The sequence below is a fragment of the Gamsiella multidivaricata genome (genome assembly GCF_025024155.1).
Source record: "Gamsiella multidivaricata strain RSA 2152 chromosome Unknown BC939scaffold_31, whole genome shotgun sequence".
Taxonomy (NCBI): Eukaryota; Fungi; Mortierellomycota; class Mortierellomycetes; order Mortierellales; family Mortierellaceae; genus Gamsiella; species Gamsiella multidivaricata.
In genome coordinates, this window is record NW_026251739.1 from 371,372 (window position 1) to 390,659 (window position 19,288).

The 19,288-nt window shown below is 49.5% G+C and overlaps 6 protein-coding genes across 6 annotated transcripts; 4 read left to right on the forward strand and 2 right to left on the reverse strand.

The window, feature by feature from the left end:
- Positions 1–24: 24 nt before the first annotated feature.
- On the forward strand, positions 25–2,852 carry BC939DRAFT_503074 (uncharacterized protein; the record flags this gene model as incomplete). The annotated part of the gene is made up of 6 exons (XM_051560361.1): positions 25–153; positions 268–840; positions 927–1,760; positions 1,841–2,191; positions 2,299–2,628; positions 2,739–2,852. The coding sequence occupies 6 exons, from the start codon at positions 25–27 to the stop codon at positions 2,850–2,852; spliced, it is 2,331 nt and encodes a 776-aa protein (XP_051412463.1).
- Positions 2,853–3,186: 334 nt separating this feature from the next.
- BC939DRAFT_484065 (uncharacterized protein) lies at positions 3,187–4,704 on the reverse strand (the record flags this gene model as incomplete). The annotated part of the gene is made up of 3 exons (XM_051559233.1): positions 3,187–3,829; positions 4,250–4,301; positions 4,671–4,704. 3 exons carry the CDS (start codon positions 4,702–4,704, stop codon positions 3,187–3,189), a joined length of 729 nt encoding a protein of 242 aa, XP_051412464.1.
- A 244-nt stretch (positions 4,705–4,948) lies between these two features.
- BC939DRAFT_451166 (mitochondrial ribosomal death-associated protein 3-domain-containing protein) lies at positions 4,949–7,366 on the forward strand. Its single transcript, XM_051555624.1, has 8 exons — positions 4,949–5,264; positions 5,369–5,445; positions 5,579–5,659; positions 5,760–5,861; positions 5,968–6,172; positions 6,275–6,551; positions 6,671–7,041; positions 7,161–7,366. Exons 1-8 carry the CDS (start codon positions 5,117–5,119, stop codon positions 7,247–7,249), a joined length of 1,350 nt encoding a protein of 449 aa, XP_051412465.1. The 5' UTR covers positions 4,949–5,116; the 3' UTR covers positions 7,250–7,366.
- Positions 7,367–8,069: 703 nt separating this feature from the next.
- Positions 8,070–9,447, forward strand: BC939DRAFT_410911 (uncharacterized protein). The gene is made up of 3 exons (XM_051552929.1): positions 8,070–8,382; positions 8,475–8,796; positions 8,897–9,447. The coding sequence occupies exons 1-3, from the start codon at positions 8,211–8,213 to the stop codon at positions 9,438–9,440; spliced, it is 1,038 nt and encodes a 345-aa protein (XP_051412466.1). The 5' UTR covers positions 8,070–8,210; the 3' UTR covers positions 9,441–9,447.
- Positions 9,448–9,775: 328 nt separating this feature from the next.
- On the reverse strand, positions 9,776–12,082 carry BC939DRAFT_451169 (uncharacterized protein). Its single transcript, XM_051555625.1, has one exon. It carries the CDS (start codon positions 11,670–11,672, stop codon positions 9,813–9,815), a length of 1,860 nt encoding a protein of 619 aa, XP_051412467.1. The 5' UTR covers positions 11,673–12,082; the 3' UTR covers positions 9,776–9,812.
- Positions 12,083–14,389: 2,307 nt separating this feature from the next.
- On the forward strand, positions 14,390–19,256 carry BC939DRAFT_451171 (uncharacterized protein; the record flags this gene model as incomplete). The annotated part of the gene is made up of 5 exons (XM_051555626.1): positions 14,390–15,273; positions 15,502–16,551; positions 16,651–17,034; positions 17,076–18,101; positions 18,219–19,256. Coding segments are annotated over exons 1-5 (4,014 nt in total), but the record flags the coding sequence as incomplete, so codon positions are not given.
- Between the last annotated feature and the right edge of the window lie 32 nt (positions 19,257–19,288).

Genomic DNA, 19,288 nt, shown 5'->3' on the forward strand with positions numbered 1-19,288 from the left:
CTCAACGATTGTTGTCCAGGAATCATGGCCGATTCGCAACCAAAAAGCCCGTGGGTCGAGTACACGCATCAGGATGGACGCAAATACTACTACCACCCTGTGACAAAGCAGACTGTTTGGCAGAAGCCTGATGAGCTCAAGACGCCCAAGGAGGTACGTCGCAACAACAAACATCATGAGCTCCTGCGCATTTTGCACTATACACTATTCAGTGAACTGGTAGGCTAATAATTCAGGTATTACAATTACAACTGTTCAATATGTTAGCTGGCTCTGGAGGCAAGTCCCTGGAAAGAATATACAACTCCCGAAGGAAAAAAATATTATCATAATGCAGCCACCAAAGAAACCGTCTGGACCGTGCCGGAGGAATACAAGGCCTTGCTGGATCAGCTGAAAGAAGAAACAAAGGCGAAGGAGACAGCAGCACCAGTACAACCGCCAGTCAAACCCCAGACACCAACCTCGTCCTCCGTGGTTTCGACGCCCTCGCCCCTGCGACATCAGGCCATCCCACCAGGAACGCAACCAGCCTCCTCTCAACTTCATCACAACCCGCAGCTTCCACCACAACAACAAATCGCACCTATCCTAACGAGAGATCACCCCGGATCAGATCCCATGCGTAGCAATGGTCCGCCATTTTTAACCCCACAGAATCCGGGAGCAAGGCCACCTTTCGCACATCAACAGGGAGCCCGGCCACCACGCTTCCAGCAGTCGTTTGTTCCATCCGAGGGCGGTAGTGGTCGTGGTCGTGACAGGAACATGGATGAGATACCTGAATTCTCGACTAAAGAGCAAGCTGAGGATGCATTCAAGAATATGCTGAAGGAAACTGTAAGTTGCATGGTCGATCTGACTCACAAGTATACAGTATGGGAGCGTCTGAAAACTTATTACGAGCTCACCTCAAAAACAAATAGGGAGTTACCTCAACGTGGACCTGGGAGCAAACAATGCGTGCAGTGGTCACCAACCCTATGTATCGGGCACTCAAAACTACAGCGGAGCGAAAGACTGCCTTCCAGGAGTACGTGGACGATCGTCGTATCCAGGAGAAGCTGGAGGAGAAGGCACGTCAACAAAAACAAAAACAAGACTTCTTGGATCTGCTCAAGAGTAGCGACAAGGTCACGCATGCGAGCCGATACACAACGATCTCGAGACTTTTTGCAGAGGAGCCAGCTTTTAAGTCCATCGAGGGTGATCATTATCGGCAGTCGATTTTTGATAGCTACGTGGGAGAATTGATCCGACAGGAGAGAGAGGATGCACGGCAGAGACGAAAGTTCGGTACTGCTGCCCTCACAGCACTGTTGCAGTCCATGGATGAGATCACGTTGACGACGCGTTGGTCCGAGGCGAGAGAGCTGCTGCAGGAGAAGAAGGAGTACAAAGAGTCTGAGACGATACAAGTGTTGCACAAGATGGAGCAGCTTACGATTTTTGAGGACCATATTAAGCAATTGGAGAAGGATTATGATCAGAAGCGTGCTCGCGAACGCGTATTACGCAAGCGAACGGAGCGAAAGCGGCGCGAGGCACACAAGGAGCTGCTGGTAGAGTTAAGGAGTAAAGGGCAGTTGAATGCCAAAACCTGCTGGATGCAGATTCACCCGCAGATCAAGGACGATTCACGGTACCAAGACATGCTCGGGCAGCCTGGCTCGACTCCCATGGAACTGTTTTGGGATATGATTGAGGATCTGGATGAGAAATTGTACCAGGACCGCAAGATGATTCAGGATCTAATGAAGGTATGATATACAATATTTTTTCGTGTTCAATCTACGCATGGAGGCGCATGTTACTGAGGCTCTTGGCTTTCGATAAATAGAGCATTGACTACGAGGTTCAACCGGAGACGACATTAGACGAATTTTGCGCAGCAATCACAAAGCAGGAGAAGGCCGTCCATGTGCCGGCTGAGGATCTTAAGCTGATTTTTGAGCAGCTTTTGGGCAAAGCAGTTCATCATGCCAAGGAAGAGAAGCGACGTCAGGAAAGGTTGGCGCGCAAGAAGGCAGAGTCCTTCAGATTTATGCTCAAGTCCTTGAGCCCACCGGTCACTGTTGAATCGAAATGGGACGATGTCAAAGCGAAAGCAGAGTTAACGCCCGAGTTCGCTTCTCTTGAAACGGACGACAAGCGGAAAGAGGTTTTCGACCGGTACATTGAGCGACTCAAGGTACCAAGATGTCTCTCAAGACAACCGTCATTGGATTTACAAGGCTATATCGTTGCCTATGTTCAATGTACTGATACTCGCGTGCATTCATTCCTTTGTCGCTGTAGGAGAGGATCGCCAAGAACCACGACAGTGACGAAGAAGACGGCTCAATTTTGGAGGACGATGCTGATTACTATAGCAAGCGCTCATCGTCAGATCGCAAGAGGCATGCACCGAGTAGCAGCAGTAGCTATAGCAAACACCACAGCAGTAGTCATCATCACCACCACAGTAGCCACCACTCAAGCGATGATCATCATCGACGGAGCACTAGTGGACTCGACCATTCGCCCTTGGCGCCCCCAAGGAGCTCACAGCAAAATGGAAAGCATACCAGAGGCGGTACTGCCAGCGCTGATTCAGGAGCTGAGGATGAGCACGGACATCCAGCAAAGGTGAATAATACTTGTAAAAATGAAATCTCTTTGCATGTTCTTTTTCTTTCTTTTTTATGCTGTGTGCTGACGCCTGTTCTCTTCACACTTTCGTGTATAAACGTGGGTAGAAATCGAGAACTGCAGGAGATGGTACTCATGCTGAGGCCATGAAATCTAAAGCAGAGACAGCGCCGGCTGTCGGGGAAGAAGAAGGCGAGGTCATAGAAACGCCTGCTCATTAATAAAGCATCTTGGGCTTTTGCTGCCTATGCCCGCCATACCTTCTAACAATCATGCTTTTGACGAAGTGAACACTCCGTCCGATTTCGCCTTGTAAACATCAATCAAGGCAGTATGAAGAATGCTTCTAAAGGTATTTTTAATTTTCGTTAAAAATAAAGGATTTGAACAACTGAGATGGAGGAGAGTGTTTTTATGATAGTAAAAGAGGAGGGAAGACGTGCGATGGGGGAGAAGAAAAAGAAACGAGAAAGAAGCGTAGGTACATCCTTCAAGTTTCATCTCGTCATGCACATAAGGGAAGACTGGGACAAAAAATATGACAGAAGATCATATTTAGGCCTTGGCAGAGGAGGCGATCTTCTCGACCTGGCTGATGGACTCGTCCAAAATCTTGGACTGGAGCTTGGGGTCCTGGAGATCGGCCTTGATCTTCTCGATCATGTAAGCAGCCAACTTGCTCTGCTCGCGCTCGCGAACAGAGGTCTCGTAGCGGACCCAGGAGTCGAGGACAGACTTAACCTCGCTGGTGAAGGCGGTCTTCTGCTTGAGCTCAAAGGCCTCAGCCTCGAGCTGGGCGGTCTCCTTGGAGAGGGCGTAGAGGGCCTTGGTGACATCAACGACGTCCTTCATCTGGCCGACCTGGTCAATGCGCTCCTCGACAGCGAGCTTGTGGTCAACGCGGGCCTTCTGAAGAACACTGCGGATCTTGTTGATGTGGCCATCAGCCCACTCGTTGAAGGGCTCACGAGCAGCCTTGACGATACCGCCAAAGGTGGCAGCGAAGGCAAAGAGGACCAAGGACTCCTCGTTGAAGACATAGATCTCCTTGGAGATCAAGTAGGTAGCAGCGCCGGTGAGGGCGGTGACATAGGCAGTCTTGGAGAGCAAAGAGTTGCCGGGAAGCGAGTCGATAATGCTCTGAGCCTTGTTCTCGGGAGATACCTGCTTCTCTGTTGACAACAACGCATAAATGAAGCTAGAAGGTCAGTTTTCCATGCTCAGAGTGATTTTTCCTGGTCAATTGATCCGTCTGGCTGGTGTAGCTGTAGCATCCATGCTATTGGCATTTGCGACGCGTTGAAAGATATCCAGGCTATGGTGACTAATGTCGATTATTTCAACTGCTCCAAATATATTCCTGGCAAGTCCTGTCCTAAAAATTATAATATGCATCGTCGAATCGATAGTCCTTGCGCGGATTCCTGTAGTAGCGTGACGAGGTTCAAGATCAACGCAACGGTCGTGATGCTAACCTTCGGTGGAGGTCGCCATGTGACGGATGCTGTATTGATCAGGGAGAAAAGAGGAACCGATTAGGGTCTATTTGACGTCACAATCCATAGCGACTCAACGCGAAGTTAGCCGATCTCATTAACCGGGATCAAGCAATACGTACGCAACAGAAGCGGTGGAGCGCTGGGCAGCGAGCATGGGGCGCACGGCGGCGACTATTTCGTGGGAAGGAAAAGGATCGGGGCGAGATGCATTAGTCGAAGCGCGAAAGAGGCGACATAGATTCGAGTGGGCGTTTGTCGCGGTTATGGATCAGAATGGATTGACGGAGGTGAGAAAAAGTGCCGATGAGGTAGGGAAATTTAGAGAAAGGAGAAGAGATCCGAGGAAATTGATGGTGTAGTGTGTTTGAATGCAAGTGCAGAATAGATCAGAATCGAAAGAACCGAATCAACCCGGTCGCTGCGAATGTGTGCTTGTGGGTGATGGGATGAAGCGTATTGGAGGTGTGTCGGCTGTGTGTGCGTGTCGATATGAAGGATGACCTGGGGATGTGCGATGGAGTTCGATGATGTGTGTCATACCCGAGGAGCTCTTGGTCAAAAGTCGAAGGGCCATGGTGGGAGCGAGCGATGAGATGAAAGTGATGGAGAGTGGGGAGAGAGGAGAGAGAGGGGAAAAGAATATTATTTCAGGGCGGGCAGTACAGCACTCTAGCACGGACGACATAGGATACGGAACGACCACACAGACCCAAACAAAGCAAACGTCATCCGTATCTGCTCTTATCGTACTTCCTACCGCTGCCTCCATCTACAATTGGGATTCGGAGCAGTCACTTCCTCCCCTCACTGTAAACAATTTCTCGGACGAGCTCGAGCTTGAACCTGCTGTCTTGACCTGCCCTGAAAAGGTGGACACTCACGAAAGAACACTCCACGACCGACTCCTTCTTATTCGAATTCGCCAAGCCGTCCACTTTCATTACATCCATTATTGCTCCACTCCGTCTACCGGTCAATACTTAGTCATGGCACACAGATTATTAACCTCGACTCCGCTGTTGTCCAGGACTCAGCAGACCCTTGCCGCGCGTGTAAGGGCTGCCGTGCCTGCTCAGTACGCCAACTATGTCACTGCTTCAACCGTCGTTATGGCAGGTGGAAAGGCCAAGAAGGGTACCGTTGACACTCAAGTACCGCTGCAAGAAACGGCGGCGTGAGATATATCAATGAAATTATACTTACGATGGTCCTTTTCTGATCTGATCCGGTCGATATAGCCTCTGCGCCTGTCCGCGCCAAGGGGCAGGCCAATTCCTTCCGCAGGAAGAAGGTCGACGATGAGGGTAAAAATGAGGTAATTCAGGCACATCATGGAATAGCAACGGATGTAACCAGGGCGACACATTTGATATCATACATCGGAAATAAAACTAACTCGGGATGGAATCTCTGATCCGGACGACAACCTATTGTTCATGCATATCTAGGGCGCAATCGGAGGAGCCGGACGCTTGAACGAGAAGTACTATAAGCCCGCGACACCTGTCAAGGTCGATGAATTCCTTCCCGTAAGTCAGATATGCTTCTGTAGAGTCCGTGCAGATCAGATCGAGATACCGTAATATCATGCATGTTCAAGCCTAATGCTATATGAATAATATATTACAGTCAACTGCCACCAAGGAGCACATCGGTCAAGTTCTCGGCTTTCCCTCGGCGGTTCTCCCAGCATTGAGCCAGACCTCATATCCTACTCTATTGAGCGAACAGGTACTGCAATGGACGAGCGAGAGATAGTCAGCCTTGAACAAGCGTCAGGAACAAAGTCAGAAATCGGCAATCTAACCTTTTCTTTTGTCGAATTACAACTTTCTAGTTTGCTCTGATCAAGCCTGCGGCATTGGTTGTCCGTGAACCGACTGTCGCTTTGCTTGAGAGAGTCGATAAGGCTATGAAGACCCCTTCGTCCCAGAGCAGGATTGTTCTTACTGGGGATTCAGGATCAGGAAAGAGTGCATTGTTGCTTCAAACTGTCAGCCACTGTCTCTCGGCTGGATGGGTCGTCGTTTATGTCCCCAAGGGTACGACGCTGAGTGCTTAACGGGATGGGATGCCATGGATGATTTTTATTTGTCGCAGTAACTGATCGACACCTTGTCGTATATTTCTTTCACGTGCTATAGCTAGTACTTGGATGAACAGCTCTTTCGCATACAGTAAGGCGGCCAACTCAACCTCTTTCGTCCAGCCCTTGCTTGCTTCTAATCTCGTTGGCCAGATTAACAGTGTCAACAAGTCTGTGCTGAGCAAGATCGTCACCTCTGAGAAGGTCAGGGTTGGTCGTCACGAGATTGAGAAGGGAACGACATTATCAGCTCTTCTCGAAACTGGTGTCAAGGACCAGTTCGCTGCTCAGGATATCATGGAGGTGTTCATGAAGGAGATGAGTGCCCAGAAGGAGTATGTTTTGCTTAAATGTTTATTTCTGAAATCATGCCCTATTGCCGTGTGGAGATGCATATGTCTTTTGAAATTCTATAGACTAATTCTGGCACATACTATACTCATATTTTCTATAGGATTCCTACTCTGATTGCAGTGGACGAGGTTAACGCTTTCTTCCGCTCCACACAATACTTGAGCCAGGATGGTGAGGAGCTCGACCCTGAGCACTTGAAGTTGCCCAAGCTGTTCTTGAACTACATTTCAGGAAAGAGCTCGTTCGAGCACGGTGCTATTGTCGCCGCCATAAGCGATACTCTTCTGGCTAACAAGAGCGAGCTCCTTGAAATTGCGCTGGGCATTAAGGAGGTCTCACCCTATAAGAAGCTTTCGCCGACGATCATGCCCTGGACCGAGGGACTGGCTAGGATGGACGTACCGAACTACACGAGGACAGAGGCCAAGGGAGTCTTTGACTATTACAGAAAGGGCAATATCTTTTACGATGGTGAGTGACGATCTGTCCAGGCTCAAACATAATTATGATCTACGATCGAGCGGCGATCGAGCTACCTTTAAGGAACGGAACCACTAATCATGTATTTGGTTCTTTTATGGTCATGATAGCTGCATCAGAATCCCTGTTCCTGAACAAATTTATCGCATCGGCCGGCAACCCCCGCAAATTCTTCACAGCTTGCGCAAAAGGAGTCTAAGATGGAAGATCATAGAACATGAGCATAGGATGGAAGGCATGGAAGGAGGAATGTGTAATCATAGAGGTTATTAACGTGTGGATTAGGGTGCACAATAAACAATCGCATACAACTAAATAGCTCAGTACATTTGCATTATACTTATTCCTGCTCATTCGCGCAAAAGATACCATCATTATCACCATCCAGATCAATTTGCACATTTATAAGGTTACCGCCAAAAGACCAGCCAGATCGATCGGTCCACTCGGTGCACGCGTGTATGCTGCATACTGGTTTCACAGCCATTTAAGGTTTAAGCACTCGATCGTAGATCGATTCCATTGTACTGGGCAAGTATGACCATGAATGCGTATTCTTTGTCTTGGCAAAACACTTCACGCCTTGGCTATTTTTCACCATAGCGTCATCTTTCAACACGGAGATGAGGCGAGGTAGGATGGAAAAAGAGTCGAAAGACAGCAGCGTGGCGTGTTTAGTGTGTATTTTGTTTTGTGTAATGGTCGTATACTCGGTAAGTTTTGTACATGATACAATTCTTCATGCAAGCAACCGTGCATCCATTGATTTGTAATAAGGACAGGACGCCCACTGCTCTTGGCAGAGGAAAAGAACAAAAATGACGCGTCCGGTCCTGATCAGAGCTCAGACGGGCGCAACGCCATTGGGGCCACAGCTATCAAACCAAGCCAAGCAGAACAAACAACGCAGCAGCGCGCCGCCCTTGCTGCAATCAGAAGGGTAATGGTGTGCGAGCTTGCAAGCTCTTAGTTCTCCAAGTCTTCAGTTGCCATAGGTATTGAAGATTACAAGATCTATCCTAGACCTTTACCGAACAATCGCGTATAAAAAGGAACGGACGATCCTCCCTTAGCTCTCCTCATCTTCAAGTCTTTCAACTCAAGCACAACTACCCAGCAAACAATAGAAACCAACTCAAACCAGCAAAAACATATTCACCATGACCCACGACAACAAGGTTATCTCCAACACCCGTGTCCTGATCTCCAAGATCCCCGAGGGCATCGCACCCAACAAGAGCCACTTCCGATCTGTCACCATCACCGAACCTGCGCCTGTTCTCAAGGAGAACGAGATCTTGGTCCAGAACCTGGTTTTCTCTTTAGATCCTTGTATGACTTTACCTGACTATGCCATGATGACCAGATCCCTGCTTATCCATTAATCCCTAGTTCACCATTCGCCGTTTATTGTTTTGATCCAGACATCCGATACGAGTTCCCCGAAGGCGCAACTGAATCACCAGTGCTCGGATTCTGTATCGCCCAAGTGATCGACTCCAAGAACCCAGCGTTCCCTGTGGGTGCAAAGGTCAGCTCACCCTCGCACTGGGAGCAGTACACCCATATTCGCGACCCTTATTACCTGAGTGAGGTTCAAGCTTTGGGTGACATTGTCGATCCCAAGATCCCGCTATCGGCCTACAATGGCGTCCTAGGTGCGCCTGGATTTACCGTATGGGACTCGCTCAACTCGATTGGAAATCTCAAGAAAGGAGAAACTATTTACATCTCCAGTGCTGCAGGGTATGAGCTCTTCGGAGAGGATGTTTATTTCAGCGCAACCCTTTGGATCTAAAGTACGGTGAACTCATCTCTCTATCTCTTCTTCTTTTTTTTTTACCAGAACTCTAGGCCAGCTTGCCGGTCAGCTTGCCAAGCGCAAGGGTCTCCGTGTCATCGGTTCGGCGGGTACGGACGAAAAAGTCGCCTTCCTCAAGAACGAACTTGGATTCGATGCCGCTTTCAATTACAAAACCCTAGACAAGCGTGTCGCCTTGACCGAGGCCGTTGGCAAAGCCGGCCTCGACATCTACTATGATCTGGTCGGTGATGACACCGTCGAGATTGCGCTCGATCTCCTCAACCAACGCGGCCGCATTCTTGCCGTCGGTATTCTGGCGGCCCATCAGAACAAGGAGCCCTATGGGCCCAAGAACTTGGCCCAGATTGTGTTCAAGCAGCTGCGTTACGAAGGCTATGTGGTCTTTGGTCAGTATGAGAACCTGGGCAAGTTTTATGAGGAGGTGACGCCCTTGGTCGCAAGTGGGGAGATCAAGTATAAGGAGACCGTGCTGAACCAGGGAGTCGAGACGATTGGAGAGGTATATGCCAATTTCTTGAGTGGCGCGTATGTCGGCAAGGTCAATGTTCAGATCGCCGAGCTTTAAAGAGCATATGACCAGCAGAGTCAACGCATTGATCATTGATGCATTGGCTGGATACGGTATTGTTGAATAAAGTAAAGATACACTATTGGCGGCAAAATACCTACAGGAATTATTTAATGAGGATGGCAAATATGGCAATGATGGCGCGGATATTTCGTTCACTTAGGATTATGTGTGCATGGAGCGTACGCATGCTTGTATAATGTAGAATCCCAGTCAGAATGGTTGCGCTTTTAGGATTGGTACGACATTCCTTTGGACGCTATTCAAAAAGTTAGCTCGTTGGCAACTCTAGAAGGATGAAATATGAAATGAGGGATATTCTATGGTATAATGCTCTGAACGACATTTATTGGCAAGAGACACTCATAACTACTCGACAATGCATTCAACCCCTGGTCGCATCTTCCTGAGATAGTCTTGGACCGTTTGGGCTTGACCGCGCCTGTCCGTACGCTGAGAAATTACAAAGCGCTCCAGTAATGGCCAACGGATACGACTATTCATTGCTGATACTTTGCTTCCATCCCTTCCACCATGACTGCTGCTACTAGAGCTACCGGAGCTGCTGCGTCGATGATGCCGTGGTTTCGCTGAGAAATCCGCTCTAACCAGGAGCCCCAACTTCTGCAGTTTGCTCTTATCCATGGCTCTACAATCATCATACCCAAGCCATTCATACCGTGACCGAAGACTTCTCTGCAGCCTCGAATCATTTGAGGACATCCTGTTCATGATCCTCTGGATTATTGTCGGCTCATTGTTCATCCAACTGAAATCCCATAAATGCAAGGCCTCCAGCGACGTCGTTTTGATCTCTAACATCTTTAATCCCTCCAGCTCCCCCAGCAGACAAAGTCCGCCGTCGATTGAACAGTCGATGTAGTGTCGGAAGATACTCAAGTTCTCGAGCTGCGGGCAAACCTGAGAGATATAGCCATAGAGAACTCGCGAGCACCCGCTTATGCTGCCGTTGGGTTCGCCTAGGGCAAAGTCGAATGAAATCCTTAGCGATAATAAGTTTCGACAGGCCCAAATTTGCTCGGAGTCAAGGTTACTATAGTTGTTCCCAAGATTTAGCAGACGGTCGTTGAATCCTATGTCAGGCGCGTCCAGATGTTTCAGTTGAGGGGATGCGCACAAGTACCGGTGAAGGGACTGGGACAGCTCTACTGGGTTTGCGGCTACCCCCTCGATCGTGAGGGACGTGAGCGAATTGGAGTAGTTCCGAATGATGGAAACCGTCTGTAAACAGACTGTCTGAGCTGACACTCCAAGTGAGTCGAGGTTGCGAAAATTTGTTAACGACGCAATCATGTCGCGGTGGCCCTGAGTCGCAGAATAATGCAGGTGATGCAGTCTCGGGCACAAGCCGGCGATGTGCGCAAGCAGCGTCCTATTATCGACCCGAACTCTTTGCAAAGGGCGTGTGGATGTGCCGCTGTCATTTGGCGGTAGTTGTGGCTCCGTAATCTTGGTCAATACGAGGCTGCGAAGGTTGGGACAACTAGCCACAACTAACACCAAAGCGTCTTGTGCGATGCAGGTCAGGATCAATTCCAAAGATCGTAATCCATATGACTCTCCGAGATCTCCAGCTTGCACCACCGGAGTTCGTACAGCGCGCAAAGGAGGTCTCGAATGAATAGACAGCTTCCGTAGCTGAGGACAACCTTTCAGAAACATGGCGATGGTGTAGTCCTCAGGGTTGACAAATTGTAGCTTCAACGTTGACAAGGAGACCATGAACGGAAGCAGAGGCTGGATCCTTTCGTACGCGTTAACGGGCCCATTGAGCTCCAGCGTTCGCAACTGGATGGCCTTTCCACACTGCACCTGGTCTCGCAAGCGATTCCAGGCGATGCGAACGTTGGGCGTATCATCGTAATCCCTCCACTCCACGGTATAGGCCAGAGCGTCAATGTTGGCGAGACATTGTAAGACGTAATGTTGTTCTTGAGGCACAGGATTCTCTTGCCAGACGGTGTGGATACAGAAGAACGGACGACTGACGGCGTACCATTGCTTGCAGACGAGGCGTGTATTCTTACGAGTGCTCGAGTCAAGAAAGGAGATGATGCTCTCTAGAATTTCGGGGATCTCTAGGAGAGGGGTGTGCTTGTGGACTTGAGCTCTTTTGGGCTGCGATGGACGTGACAGCTGCTCTTGTTTTTGGGCGGAGGCCTTCAGAGAAAAGTGTGATTTTTTAATGGCGCGAATAAAAAAGACCATTGCGAAAGCAAAACGAATGAGAGTCGCGAGAAGGGAGGGTTGATGAAGAATGGAGTGAGGAATGAAGACGTGAATGAGGAAGGTGCAAAGCGACGAAACGCTTCGCCAACGGGTAGCAATAGGAGAGTGATAGCTGGTAACAGCCAACTAATGGACTAAAACCGTGCCAAAGACTAAGCCCTACCAGGTCTTGGGCTCTCAAGAGAAACGATTGCCGCCCTCAAGAACACCAGGAACAGACGTGGAAAGGCTTAGGACAAATGCTGCCGTCCTGGCGAATCGGCCTAGTGTGCTGGGTCGGAGACAACACTTGGGTACATATGGCTGGTGCTGTCCCCGAACCTTTTGTTCAAACTGGTTCTTTTTGTTGGGATTGTCCAATTCGTGGATCTTTGATACGGTATATGAAGTGCGGGCTAAGCATGAGTTTCGGTGTGGATCACGTTGTCCATCCAATCATATACGGAGCATAGTAAAAGTACACATGCGCGCAGCATTTTTGATAAGAAAGCGACCAAATGGGCGCACGCTGACCTAGCATAATGCGGTTTGTAAGCACGAATAAATTCTTTGCGCTTGCATGGCAGACTAACCATATCAAAGTTCTTCTCAGGAAGTCGCTTACTCTAATGAGTGAGCGACTGACATTTATTCACTTACACTGATTGTCTTCGGAACTTTTGTTGAGAACGCCTCTGACGCGCTGTGCCGGTTTTCCCAGCTGAGACGCCAAGCTCGATCCACTGAAGTTGTTATGATGCCACCCCTGCGAATTCTCTGGGCGAGAATAATGTCATCCTTGACCGTAATTATCACGCTGTCCGTCATCTTCTCAAGAAACCATTGATCCCGCTTGGTGTGGACCAAGCTTCTTCGAAAATTCGGAGCTAGTCCCGATGAAAGCATCAAAGGATCCACGACTTGATTGCGCACAGCCCGAGTCTGATCCCAAATACGGCAGCTGGATATTTTTCTACCGGTAAATCGAAAGGCTGGCTCCGGTACCTTAGCGATAGCTCGATTTATTTTCTGTCGAACATGACCTTTTAGGAGTCATATCTGTGCCCTTGTCCTCCAGCTGCAGCCGTATCGAGTGTTTTTGTAACAATGCGAGTTTGGAGTGGTTACTATGTTTCGCGTTCTCTGATTCCGCTCCCAGTACTACATTTCGTAGTTGGAAGTCGCTTGTCTCCACGAGCTTGCTACAGTTATCACAGGAGGTCCTCAATAGTAGTTCGCGATTTTTGCCTTTAAAAAATGGAAATTATTCTTGAGTGTATCGATGGGTGTCGCCACGAAGCGGAGGTTGTTAAATATCATTACCTTGCAGAAGTGCGGCTACTCAATGGTTGCAAAGGGAAGGAGCTGAGAGATAAGAATGAGTGCGATACATAGTCGGTTTGATTCATGCCAGGATTCAGGCAAGAATTTAAAAGCTTGAAAGGAATCAATCAACGACATTTGGGTAGCGGTGCTACATTTTCGGCACTCTCTTTGGCGGGTTTGGAGCCATTATCGGCGCATCATACATGTCGTTGTGATCAGTTGCGAGGCGGTTGTTCATGCTTAGAGCACTAAAGTCGTAGGAGTGCTCGTTTGAGGCATAGCCAATCTAATGCTGCGGTGAAGAGACTGAGTGACAACGCGCAGCCAAATAGCCTTTATGTGGGATTTAGGTGCGCGGGGAAACAAGATGGATGAACGACAGTCAGAAGCCAAGTACCTTTAGTCCGTCCACTGCTAAGCAAAAGCTGGAGCTTGCTTACTTAGTAAGTAGGAGCTGGTTTGGGTCCCTCGTCGGAGGCGCTCAGCAGCAAATAGTGCACAGACCCAGCTGACGACCGTACGTGTTCGAAAGACATGATCATACGTCTCAGATGCCATATAGTATGGCTATGTTTTGCGAGCACAAGAAAAGGGACGCCTTGGGCCAATGGTCGTTTGCAGCTTAAAACGAACACTGTGGCACTACAATGACAATGCGATACACAAATTCAGGTGGAAAATGTAGACTGTGTTTCGCCAAATAGCCTACTGACAACAACCATGTTAATGCTGGCGGTGGATAGAGTAAGGCTGATAACGTTGCACAGGCTGGGTAAAATATTTATTGCAAGGTGTTTGTGAGCAGACGAGTACGGCGAAGGATTTTGATTCTTTGGAATGCCTTTACGCAATTGTCGCACACAGGCACATAGTCCACAAACACAAGCGCTTTTGCAACACACGGTGCACAAACAAATCACACATGAAGAGACGGCACTTGGGCCAGACAGAAGAATGAATATCGAAGCGGAAAAGTGAAAAGTTGGCAATCGGGACATAAGAGACCGCTGTTGCGATTCAGGTGCCCACTGTTCATGCAGTATCACTATTTATTTTCATGTGGGGCTCTACGTAGGGTTTCCTGTCTGTTCCGGCTCGCAGGGTACCTGTTGAAAACCAAATCGGCACCATGTCAACTGATTGTATTACAAGCAGGTATGCAGAGAAAAAAGAAAAAGTGAGAGCCAGACTGGGCGCTGAGTGCTGAAGGGCACTTGAGAAAGAAGAAAAGCATTATAAGGTTGTCTCTACAAATAACTGCATTAGCTCTAGTATACAACTGGCAATACAAATGGAAGGAGAGCCAAGTGGGCCGCCAGAAGTGTGAAGGAGTAAAAAAGAGAGCTGCTCAACATGCCAAACAATAAGAGGAAAAGGCATTATCATTACTCCCCTTTGTCGATTCTCTTCGTCCTCTGCAGCAGAGCAAAAGAACGTCGTACTGCTTTGTTTGTTGTAGTTGCTGCTGCTGTTGCTGCTGCTATCCCTCCGTTACGTCTTTGTTTCTTTTCCCTTCCCCACAGACGCACACCGCAAAGTAAACCACTACCTCCTTCTCCTCGCCCTTCGCCCCCTCCTCCTCCTCCCTTCCTCCTTCCCCACCGCCCTCCTACCCCCTTCAACTCATACTCTTCTCACCTCTCTCGACCATCCTCCCGCCTCACTCTTCCTCATCAACCTCATTCCTTGTCAAACCTCATTCTCGCTTTCGTCTCCCGAGTCTGATTCCCAAGAAGAGGGAACAGGAAACTAATATCTCATGACACCTGCACCTTCTTCCAGGAACAGGAGGTCTGCGACCCTTGGTAATATCCCACCACCCTCTGGACCACCACCTCCACCACCGCAGCTCGGCTATTCCAACAGCGCCAACCACGGTTATGGTTACGGCCACGGCCAGAACAGTCCCAATCCCTCGCCACACTCCTCGTATTCGTCGCAGTCAGGGCAGCTCAACGTCAACGCAGCAGGGCAACTAGTCTATCCAGGAGGAGCAATCTATGATCCCCCTCGGGCTTCGTTCTCTTCGTCATCGCGCGCCAGTCCAGTGGGCCGCTCACGGTCGGGTCGGGACCGAGAACAGGAGCTCTGGTCGGACGGCAACTGGAGGAGTATCTTTGATGCTGCCCTGGTGAAGGCACAGCAAGCAGTCCAGTTGGACGAACTCCAGGAGACCACCCTCGCAGCGAATCTGTATGCTCAAGCAGCTAATGACCTCGGACGCGTCATTCCCATGTGTTCCAGTGAAAAGAAGAAACAATCGATGCTTGCTATTGTAAGTAAGCCAGTAAGGCATTCGAAAGATAGAGAGAGAGCGAAATCTGCATTCTAAAAAACTAAGCGTGAGGCTGAAACCGCAATGCTCCAGTCAGAAACCTGCCCTGATTCACTGGTGCATTTGCTCAGGCACGACCCTCCAAATGACTGGATTTGGGTTTGCCACCAAAACGATGGACACTGACCACATACAAACATACAAACATACAAACATATGCACATATAGCAAGCAATCTATCTCGACAGAGTCTCACAGCTCAAAGAGTCTGCATTGAATAGGAATGGTGGGATCCCACCGACACCATCAGCCTCGCACTCCCCAGCAACCAGTGAGAGCCATGACGGCGGTTACGGTCATCATTACTCTGTTTCCAGCAACCGAGGTGCTGGCTATGGCGATGAATCACAGCAATATCCATATCAGCCTCCAATGTACAACCAGCCGCAGCAGCAACGCTATCAGTACCAGCCCCCACCGCCACATTCCCAGCTGCAGCAACCGTATCAGTTCCGGCAGGCACAACAGCCGCAGATCCAGCAGCCCGAGTTCCAGCAGCTAGAGTTCCAGCAGCCAGAGCTCCAGCAGCCCGAGCCCCAGAGCCAGCCAGAAAAGAGCTTTCGACTGTTCAGCAAGAAACGCTCCAAAACACAGCCCTCAGCTCCTCAGCCTCCTGAGCTCGGTCAGTTTCTTCATGCTCAGGATTATTCTGGGAATTACAACCCTACTGACAACAATGGGCACCTTCCATATGACGGACGTGGCGTCGGGGGCAATGATGCATATTCCACGTCCTATGTGGACCCACCAAGGACACCCAGTCCGACACCAGTAGTATCGCCAATATTCATGAGTCATCCTCCTGTACAGAGTCAAGGTTCCGGAAAAAAACAGGAGAGTGATTCGAAAAAGAATCAAGATGTGTCCAGCAAGTCGTCCAAGTGGAGGCCGTTTGGAAAAAAGAAATCAAAGTCCTTTTCAAACAATGAGACTTCGACAGCCTTCAATCTACAGCAAGAGAGCGCGCAGATCGTTCCGGTATTGCCATTGAACACTGAACAAGAGCAGATGCAGCAGTCGATGCAATATTTAGTGGATTCTGTAAATCATGCGGATGTTTACCCACAACGGAACCAGGCGGATTGGTATGTAGAGGACGGCCCTGAGGATAGTTTCGACGATGAGGACCAAGATCAGTACTACGATAACGAGGACGAGGATATCGATCCTTTCTACATCGCGGACACTAAGGGTCGCGCCCAAGCGTTCGAGGGCATGGTAAGGCGCATATGAAACGATTTTATGCTATGAAGAAGCTCAGTTGCTTGTTGGGACTGTTGTACTAACGTTTTTTGTACCTTCTTACTATCTTACTAGGATTCTGGAAAGGCGGGCCCGAAGTCAGCGATATCCCAAGAAGAACCGCAATCTATGTCTCGCAAGCCTTTGAACCACAGCGCCTCATCATATTCTCAGGAGCAGAGTTTCACGCCGAATTTCAATTATTCGCAGCCAGATCCTCCTGGACTCTCAGCTCAGCACGATTCCCAGGATCAGGATTCCAGCCCTCTTGCTAACGAGCATGCTTATATCTCGAACTACACGGATGATATGGAGGACGAGGATGACTACCATAATGTTCCCGGTTCCTCTTTCCAACAGCAATACCAAGCTGAGGACCCCTCATCTCCGTTAGAGCAATTTGTGGATGCAGAGGAGATGTTTGAAGAAGAAATATCTGCGAAGGAAACAGAAGAGGAGGTTTCGAAGGAAGAGGAGGGGCGGCCGTTGTTTCTGAGGAGCCCAAGGTACGCCCTCCTGCAAGGACGTTCACCAGTGCCTTCATTGAATCTACGCATGAAATTGGGGCGGATGATAAGGACGAGCCCAAGCTGGAGAAGTCGAAATCGAAGCGTACGTGGTTTGGCAAGAAGAAGAAGGACAAGGAAAAGGACACGGACAAGGAGATGGAGAAAGAAAAGGACTCCGACCGACTCGGCAACGTCGCCAAGCTTATGGACGAGGCTATGTTTGGTGGCGGGAGCTTTCACAAACCCAGTAAGGACAAGCTAAAGGACAACAATAACATCGCCTCCTTGACTAAGGTCGATCCTCAAACCTCAGAGCAGCAGCATCAGCCGCCTCAAGCGCAACTTCGACCGCAACCTCCAGCTCAAGCGGAAGAGGATTCAGAGATGCCAGCAACTTCAGTAACTCCGATTGCCCCCAATGTTCAGGATCCGTCTTCGGTTCAGGATGCATCGGCCGTGAATACATCTGAAACTACAGTCAACGAACAGCAGCAGTTGGCCAACGATGCATCTCCACAATTCGACACTGAGCTCCCAGACTTGCAGACCGAAGACGTTGTGGCTGAAGCAGGTGCTTCGCCGACGAGTCAGGATGCCAAGTCCATTGTGTCTGACACTCAGAAGCGTATCAAATCACGGCACTTTAGCATTTTCAAAAGCAAGAAGAACAAGGATTCGAAGGAGACTGAACAGCCAGAGGAGGGCTCGACTTTGATCCGAACCGTGACCAATGACGACGACAAGTCCATGCACAGTCAACAGACCCACCAGAGCTCTCAAAGCGCTGACAGGAAGCTAGCTGATGTTAAGGCAGTCGATCCCAAGACGGTTGAGCAAAAAAGCGCTGATCGCAAGGCCGCTGAAATGGCGGTTGCTCTGGCAGTGCGACCAAAGGAGAAGGAGAAGAAGAGGGACAGCGATGAATATGTCCCATACGAGTACCAGGAGGACGTGGAAGGGCCGCTGATGGAGAGAGTCGAGGTCGATGAAGACCGCGAGGTCATCGGCTTCGTCCTGGTAAGTAGCTAATCGATATGCTGACTTCGCATCAGTACATTCTATTTTGCTGCCATCGTACTTGTATGCTAATTCATTTTCCTTTTTCTTTTTTCTTTAATTTTTCATGCTATGTAGCCTGTGGAAGAAATCATGGACTACACTCTGGAAGGAAACGAGGAAGCGGCGCTCGAAAACTGGGACTCATGGGTTAACCAGCTGGAGTCTTTTGAGAAGGTTCTCGCGGACAAGGGTCTCAAGAAGGAGAAGGTTAAGAAGGCCAAGAAAGTCAAAGAGCTGAAGCCTACCCAGGAGGACAATCTTTATCCACTGGGATCGCTCAAGGCCAACCGCTCGAGCATTTTTGGTATCGGACGCTCCGACAACCTCAAGTCGCGCACCAGCACCACCTTAGATCTGAACTCGACCCTTAGAGACAGTCGTCCATTGAGCATGAGCACTACTTTATTGGATGACGCTTCGATTGCCCCTCGCCCTTCTTTCCAGTCCTCCAGATCTGGAGAGTCCGAGGCGCCCTCGCAACTTGTCGCTACTCCGTCCACCAGAAAGCGCTGGTGGAATCCCAAGCGCAAGGAGACACCATCGATTTATCGCGCCTCCAACGCATTTTCGTTTACTGATCTCGATCAAGATCGGCATTTATCAACATTGCTGCAGTCTCCTGGCCAAGTTCGGTCCAACGAAGACTTGACGTTGAGCACTCAACTGCTATCGCTGCCCATCACGCTCAGCGAGCCTTCAACGCCTGCTCCAGACACCATCAAAGAGGCCTCGACAGCCATGGAAACTGTGTCAAAACAGATAGAAGCCAATAAGGAGGAACCAGAGGAGGAGCTCAAGGAGAAACCTAAGGAAGAACCCAAAGAGAAAACCAACGAGAAATCCAGGGAGGAGCCCAGGGAAGAACCCAAGGAGGAGGTGGATGAAACACCGGTTGCGCCAATGCCTAAGGTCAAGACCAAGAGCAGCAAGCCCAAGCTGCTTCCAATTTCAACTCCCCTGCCTCAGCTGCTCAAGATGGACAGCGCGGAGGAGCTATGGTTGTATGTTCAGCAGGCCAAGACGTACGCGACTAGTCGGATGAACAAGGGGGACAAGCGATCGGCAGCCATTGCCTTGAAGCGAGCACAGGCCCTTGAGACTCGATGGCAGGAGGTCCTACTGGAGATGGCCTCGAGCGATGAGGA

Excerpts from the sequence above, each read along its gene's own strand:
- BC939DRAFT_451169 (XM_051555625.1), bottom strand. The coding sequence starts at position 11,672 with ATGGTCTTTTTTATTCGCGCCATTAAAAAATCACACTTTTCTCTGAAG.
- BC939DRAFT_451166 (XM_051555624.1), top strand. The coding sequence starts at position 5,117 with ATGGCACACAGATTATTAACCTCGACTCCGCTGTTGTCCAGGACTCAG. Across the intron at positions 5,862-5,967 it reads CTACTCTATTGAGCGAACAG|TTTGCTCTGATCAAGCCTGC; the intron begins GTACTGCAATGG and ends ACAACTTTCTAG. Across the intron at positions 6,173-6,274 it reads CGTCGTTTATGTCCCCAAGG|CTAGTACTTGGATGAACAGC; the intron begins GTACGACGCTGA and ends CACGTGCTATAG.
- BC939DRAFT_410911 (XM_051552929.1), top strand. The coding sequence starts at position 8,211 with ATGACCCACGACAACAAGGTTATCTCCAACACCCGTGTCCTGATCTCC. Across the intron at positions 8,383-8,474 it reads GGTTTTCTCTTTAGATCCTT|ACATCCGATACGAGTTCCCC; the intron begins GTATGACTTTAC and ends GTTTTGATCCAG. Across the intron at positions 8,797-8,896 it reads TACATCTCCAGTGCTGCAGG|AACTCTAGGCCAGCTTGCCG; the intron begins GTATGAGCTCTT and ends TTTTTTTACCAG.